This window comes from Lipotes vexillifer, unplaced genomic scaffold (genome assembly GCF_000442215.2).
Source record: "Lipotes vexillifer unplaced genomic scaffold, Lipotes_vexillifer_v1.1 scaffold916, whole genome shotgun sequence".
Lineage (NCBI taxonomy): Eukaryota > Metazoa > Chordata > Mammalia > Artiodactyla > Lipotidae > Lipotes > Lipotes vexillifer.
In genome coordinates, this window is record NW_006798383.1 from 116,786 (window position 1) to 124,169 (window position 7,384).

At 44.0% G+C, this 7,384-nt stretch overlaps 1 protein-coding gene across 1 annotated transcript in view; it reads right to left on the bottom strand.

Annotated features, from left to right (window-relative positions):
• Positions 1-7,384, bottom strand: part of GOT1 (glutamic-oxaloacetic transaminase 1) — a 30,535-nt gene that overhangs the window by 2,637 nt on the left and 20,514 nt on the right. The window contains exons 3-8 of the mRNA XM_007470322.1: positions 5,973-6,096; positions 5,229-5,341; positions 4,903-5,007; positions 3,375-3,525; positions 3,124-3,289; positions 2,257-2,399 (exon numbers count right to left, since the gene is read on the bottom strand). Of these exons, the coding sequence (XP_007470384.1) occupies positions 2,257-2,399; positions 3,124-3,289; positions 3,375-3,525; positions 4,903-5,007; positions 5,229-5,341; positions 5,973-6,096 (802 nt within the window). The remainder of the gene's footprint in view (positions 1-2,256; positions 2,400-3,123; positions 3,290-3,374; positions 3,526-4,902; positions 5,008-5,228; positions 5,342-5,972; positions 6,097-7,384) is intronic.

Sequence of the window (7,384 nt, forward strand, 5' to 3'; positions counted from 1 at the left end):
TATCACAGTTTAGAAGCTAGTAAAAGTTAGGGACCCTTTCCCTAGAAAAAAGGCCAATATCGCATACCCAATTTTTAAAATATTTCAGGATGGAAGCCCCTGTTCTGATAGATAAAATGTAGAAAAGGAAGTACCACAACATGAGAATTGTAGAAACTATGTGGCGGGCACATGGGGTTCAAGTCCTCTAACTTTTCTGTATGTTTAAAATTTTTCCTAATAAAATGTCGGGAGGAAAAAAAACAAACCCTGTTTTTAAAAAGGGTAAATAATGCCAAGTTCTAAAAGTATAACTTTATGTTATAAGCCCAGGTCTATTCTCACCACTTTTCAATTCATAATAAAACTAATTTCCTACTCTGGAGAGTGGGACAATATGGATACTTCATGGGAAGACATCCCCACCTTGTGAGCTTTTAGAATATTATGACTCACATGCACCCCAGTGTTCATTGCAGCACTCTTTACAATAGCCAGGTCATGGAAGCAAGCCCATCAACAGACAAATGGACAAAGATGTGGTATATATATACAATGGAATATTACTCAGCCATAAAAAGGAATGAAATTAGGTCATTTGTAGAGATGTGGGTGGACCTAGAGACTGTCATACAGAGTGAAGTAAGTCAGAAAGAGAAAAACAAATATCGTATATTAACACATATATGTGGAATCTAGAAAAATGGTACAGATTAACCAGTTTGCAAGGCAGAAAGAGACACAGATGTAGAGAACAAACATATGGACACCAAGGGGGGAAAGTGGCAGGGTGGTGGTGGTGGGATGAATTGGGAGATTGGGATTGACATGTATACACTAATATGTATAAAATAGATAACCAATAAGAACCTGCTGCATAAAAAAAAAAATTTAAAAAAAAAAGAGGGCTTCCCTGGTGGCGCAGTGGTTAAGAATCCACCTGCCAAATGCACGGGACACGGGTTCGAGCCCTGGTCCGGGAAGATCCCACATGCCACAGAGCAGCTAAGCCCGTGTGCCACAACTACTAAGCCTGCGCTCTAGAGCCCATGAGCCACAACTGCTGAAGCCCGCGTGCCTAGAGGCCCTGCTCTGCAATAAGAGAAGCCACCACAACAAAAAGCCCGCGGACCGCAACAAAGAGTAGCCCCTGCTCTCAGCAACTACAGAAAACCCGCGTGCAGCAGGGAAGACCCAATGCAGCCAAAACTTAAATAAATGAATAAATAAATTTATTAAAAAAAAAAAAAAAGAATTGTGGCTAGGGAAGAAAAAAAGAATATTACTACTAAACACCATTTCCATTACACTTAATATCTTTAAAATTGTATAAGGATGATTTTCCTTAATTAAGTGAACTAATTCCCCATTCCAGAACTGTGAGGACACCAAAGGCTAACTGAGCTATCCGTTTACTTTCTTGGTTAGCCTCATTTTACCCCAAAGTGTTTCAGTGAGTCTGCAATATACAATCCTTACCACCTTTCTTTTGGCTTTTTTCTGAGCCTATTTCAAACAGGCACTCTGATGGCCCTGGTTTATAGTACCTCCCAGTACCTGAGGTTCTACTGACTACCCAAAGGCACACATCTGTCCCCTTAGCCACTCAGACACAAGCTCCACAGGGAGGTCATATCTGCACCATGCAACCAGTGGCTTGGCTTGAGGCGCTCAGGAATTACTTATTAAATGAATGAGTCCTCTATCATCAGACGGGATGGCCAATCACTGATACACCCTACTGACGGCTGACCAAGATCGTGCATGGCTGCCTGCTAGACTGTCAACTGACTTTTAATTCCAACAACCAATCTAAATTCTTATTTATGAAATGAAAAGAGAATGCTGTAACCTAGGCAATGCTTGGAGACTAGGAAAGACCTGTTAAGAAATTAGGTCCTTCGATAATCATATGTAATATTTATACTTAAGGTTAAGGAAAACCCAAAAGGTGCCTAAGCATTTATAAAAGATGTTTCATAAATCAAGGCTCCAAGGTACAAATCCTGTTACTTCCCAGCTGGCTCTGAGCCACTTCCCAAGCCCATAAAAATGAAAATATCTGAGTTATGTTCTGGAGGGTAGACCACAACAATGCTCTTCTGAGACCCAAGCAGTCCAGGAGATGGGCGGGGCACACTGAGAAAATCTAACTTGTTCTGGTCCAAAGTAATAGCTGACCAAATGGGCAACAGCTAAGGGAGCCAAGCCCAAGAACACTGGCTGTGAGGAATGCTGTGTCCAACAGTGAGCATTCGAGGTGGTGGGGCCACTTACAGTTCAACCCGGTGAAACTGAACATTCCAATCTGCTCCGTGATATGGTTCCAGGTTCCAGGGGTCTTGAGGGCTTCTAATCGTGCCCTGAGCTCAGATCTCATGGTCAGAATGCGGTCAGCCATTGTCTTCACATTACCTGTCCTGAGTGGACAGCAATATGAATACCAATCCACACAGGAGAGATGGTACACGAAAACAGAAACATTTTTTAAATGTAATTTAATCTGTAAGCTGAAAACGTGATCACAACCTGCCTATTATGGTATGTGGATGCCTGGGTGGGTGGATAAGGAGACCAGAGAGATAGACTTACTAGGCAGAAGGAAAGGACTTTATTTACTGATGGAGTTCATGGCTAGTCTTAGGTATACTGGCTGTAATACCACTTATGTTTTAACTCAGACTTCAGCTAGGTGCTGCTTGAGACAGGGTAATATATTTTATCAGGTGTAATTTTGCAGATTTAGCTACTAAAAAAAAATTAGTTTCAAAATAAGACAAAAAATATATAAATTAGATAAGAATGAAGAGCCCCAAAATTGCTGCACTAACTTGAAGTTAGATATTCTATTCTATCAGAAATTCCTCCCTGTATTTCCCAACTTTAAGGGGAGGAAGCCTGGGTGGTGGGAGAGTGGGGGAAACTCCCATTCACTGAGGGCCTCCTTCCTATGTTCCCAGTGCTCTGTTACACACGTGTGTTAAGTGTCAGCCCTATTTTACAGAAATAATAACTGACACTCAAAAGAGGTTCAAGTATTTTTGTCCTGCCTCTGCCAGCATAAAAGGAAGAGACAGTTAAATGTAATGGGACAATCGCTGTTCTGCATCCCCACGCTTTGCCCATCAGCGTTGAGCCCCTTACCATTCATTAAAAAGCTCAGGGTCAGAGAGGGTATGGGCCACGATTCGTGCTCCCTGAGCAGGGGGATTGGACCACGTAATTCGCACTATCTTCTCCATCTGGGAAAGGACCCGGAGGATGCTATCAGGTTCTTTCGCAACCACGGTCAGATTCCCCACTCGCTCATCTAAAAGGAAGGAGGAGAATCAGCCTTGGGGCTCCGGGGGCGGCGAGGCTGGGGCAGCTGGGCTGTAACTCATGAGAGCACTCACTGTAGAGCCCGAAGTTCTTGGAGAAGGACTGGGCACAGAAGAGCTCGAACCCTTCAGACACAAAATAGCGAATGGCCCAGGCGTCTTTTTCCAGGTTGCCAGATGCGAAGCCCTGATAGGCTGAGTCAAAGAAGGGGAACAGAAACCGGCGCTGCGAGGAAGGAAAGTGAGTCAGGGCAGGAACCAACCTCAGACACTGGACTTCCTTCCCCAACTGGTGCCTGGAAGGAATGTCTCACCCTGTCCGTTTCTCCTACCTCTTTCCTTTCTGCATCCAACTCCACTTTACATCTGTTTCTCTGTTCACCTAAATACCAACCAACAAATCTAACAACTTCGGTAAACCTTATTTTTTTAAGTATATTGTCCTAGAGTGTCACGATGCTGCTTTGCCAACAGGGCACATCTGATCATGTCACTCCATGACATCAAAAATTTCCAGGGGCTCCCCACTGCCCTCAGAATAAAGTCCAAGGCTTCAGCACAGGACCTGGCCCCCATTTACCTCTCTAGCCTCATCACTCACTCGCCCCCTCCCCTGGAACTCCAGCCCATACCAAGAATTACTTTTACTTCCTCATATGGACCATGACCTCTGCCTTGGGCTTTTGATGGTGCTCTTCCCTCCACAGGAAACATTCCTTCCCCGCCAGCCCTGACCCATCCTCATCCTTCAAGTCTAAACACGGAAACCACTTCTTCCAGGAAGGCTTCCTCTGCTACCACCAGCCCTCCCAAAATGCACGCACTCCCCAGAGTCTGGGCTATGTGCCTCCATAGGACCCCATCAACACAGCTGTCTCACAGTACGTGTCTGTCTCCCCAAACAGGCTGTATGCTCTGAGGGCGGGACCACCTCTGCTTTGTTCACCATTGTACCCCTATGGCACCTGGTACATAATAGTTTATCAAGAAGTATTCTTTAAACATGTTAATGAAGAATATATATACCTTGAGCTAGAAATTCCAGTGTAGAAAGTTATCCCAAAGAAATAATAAAAAGGAGGTTTAGGGGCTTCCCTGGTGGCTCAATGGTTGGGAGTCCACCTGCCGATGCAGGGGACACGGGTTCGTGCCCTGGTCCGAGAGGATCCCACATGTCGCAGAGCGGCTGGACCTGTGGGCCATGGCTGCTGGGCCTGCGTGTCCGGAGCCTGTGCTCCACAACGGGAAAGGCCACAACAGTGAGAGGCCCGTGTACCGCAAAAAAAAAGGAGGTTTATTACATATATTGTTCACAAGAGTAAGAAACCTGGGCACGAAATGGCCATCAACTGATTTAATCAATCTGTAATGTAACATAGCCATGCATGTCATGTATAACTACACTAAAAAAAAAATTTAAAAATTCTGTATATCAAAATGTTAACAGTGGCTTTCTTTGGGTAATAGGATTTATAGTTAGTACTTATTTTTTTCTTTGGGCTTTTCTCCCTTTTTCCAAATTCTTCTGTAAATAGGTACTGCTGTTGAATACATCAAATATTAATACACACTATTTTAAGAGATGCTCTGAAAAGACAGTTACCTTCATGACAGAGGCAATCTGCTTCCACTGCTCTGGAGTTGGGTCAGTTCCAGTCGGGTTGTGTGCACAGGCGTGGAGGACAAAGATGGAGAACTCGGGAGCTTTCTGGGGAGAAGGAAGCTATGTAAGTTCTGACACCAGCAGGGACATGGGGGGCAGAGTCAGGGGCACAGAGGGCAGGTACTCCCTCCTTACGTGCCATTTCAGAAACCACCATCCGGCTTGAGTAGGGTGTTTCAGACTCTCTCACTTATCAACTGATCCAAAGACTTTTCCCTGCTCTTGACGTCATAGCATTCTGTCTACTTTTGCTTCTAATAACCCACCTCCAGATCATTCAGAAAACCCTGGAGGTCTAGTCCTCTCTTCGCTGCATCCCAATAGTGATAAGACCGAATTTCTTTAAATCCAGCGGCAATGAAGACACCATTATGATTCTCTGCAAGCAAAGGGGTAAAATGTTAAATGTTTTACAAACACAAGGAGGCATGAACAGAAGGGACTCAAGGCAGCTTCCAGGGCCCTCACAGGCTCAACATCCACTTGGTGACATGGAGGTGAGGGGTTAAGATTGAGAGGAATGACTGTGACCAAGAACAAGTTTGACCAGTCTAGTCATGCTGACTTACATCCTACTACAGTGGGACCTCCCTCCTCTGGGAAGGCTCAATATACACTGAAACACAAGTTCACCAAGAGTCTTGGGGTAAAGTAGTCCCAATCTGAATTTAAGCATCAGGTTACCCATGTACTGCCATAATCCACTGCTCAAGCCATTCTCATGTTAGTTGATCCAGGGCTGGGTTACATTTTCAGTGTAAGCAGTGAGACTCATGAGGATAATTCCTTCCCTGCCAGCCCCGACCCATCCTCATCCTTCAAGTCTAAACATGGAAACCACTTCTTCCAGGAAGGCTTCCTCTGCTACCACCAGCCCTCCCAAGACACACACACTCCCCAAAGTCTGGGCTATGTGCCTCCATAGGACCCCATCAATACAGCTGTCTCACAGTACGTGAGAATTCCTCTGGCTTCTCTGTTTCTCCTCTCGCTACAGCTATAGGACTCACCCCAGGTTGGTGAGGATACATAGACGGGTGTGTCCTTGTTGTTTGTTCCATTGTACCATCGCGCTAAGAACTCAGCTCCAATTCGAAGTGCACCTGTTCCCCCCAAACACTGCACACCTCCTACCTGAAAGAGAAGAAGCAGGGTCACTGGTTATTTAATGGTGAGGTCAGATAATATTAGGGAAAATATGGTAATGATGAGCACTTCCTTAATGTGTTATCTCTATAAAATGTCATAACTACATGAAAAAATATTATTTGCCCATGTTTACAAATGAGGAAACTAAGGCTAAGAAGTGAAGCGCCTTGCTCAAAGTTACCAGCTACTCAGCAGAAAGGTCAGGTCTTCACCCAGGAAGTCTGACTCCCAAAGGAGTGTCCCTCTGAACACAGAGGTGGAGGACATACCTAGGCCCTAGGACATACCTCAGGCACATTAGAGTGTGTCCTGCAAAGCAAACCCATCCCTTTGCACCCATCCCAAGATCAAAACTGCCCCCCCAACAGAAGCCAGTAAAATAATGTTCCGAGCTTGCTATCATCAGTCTGCCGTGCTCCTTCTCATCGCTATAACAAAGGCTTATTAATCCTCAGAAATGTTCTCACAGAACAAAGGCGATAAGCAAATACCACTCTCCTCTCCTGAAGCTTCCTCTTATCTTAAAATGGCCTCACCTGGGCAATAATAAAAGTCCTACGTTTTACCGTTAAAAATACCTTCACACACATTCTTGTCTGACCCTCACACAGCCCTGTAAAGTAAGTTCTAGATCCCCAATTTATACATGAGGAAATTGATTCAGAGAAGTGGTTCGCCAAGCGATTCGCAGCAGAGAAGGGCACAAATCCAGGCCTTCTCACACTACATCTAGTCACTAGGCCCTACTTCTGTTGTTCTGCCTAAACATCTTTGCCTTTGCCCCTTCACACTTCTAATTAGGTTTTAGCATAACTCTTTCAGTAGAGAAATGTCATTAATTACGTGTTGCTTAATATGTCTAAAGGAGAAAGAAAAAGATCACACAAGAATGTCTACTGAAAAGGAAGGACACACACCAATGTAATAACAGAAGCAACCTCTGGGGAGGGGCCTAGGATGTGGGAATAGTGGTCAAAGGGACTTTGGCCTAATCTACAAGTTGTTTTTTTAAAAAATAAGGAGAATGTATTCATGTATTATTTGGAAATTTTTTTAATAATTTAAAAAATATATTTAGATGTCTGTAATTTGCTATAAAATAATTCAGTTTTGGCAGGGAGGGTGGGGGAATATACAAGACTGACCAAATACAGATCATTGCTGAAGCTAGCTGATGGATCCATGGGGGTTTGTTCATTACAGTTTTAACTACTTTTGTGTATATTTGAAATTTCCTACAATAAAAAAGTAAAAAAAAAAAAAAAAAAAAAAT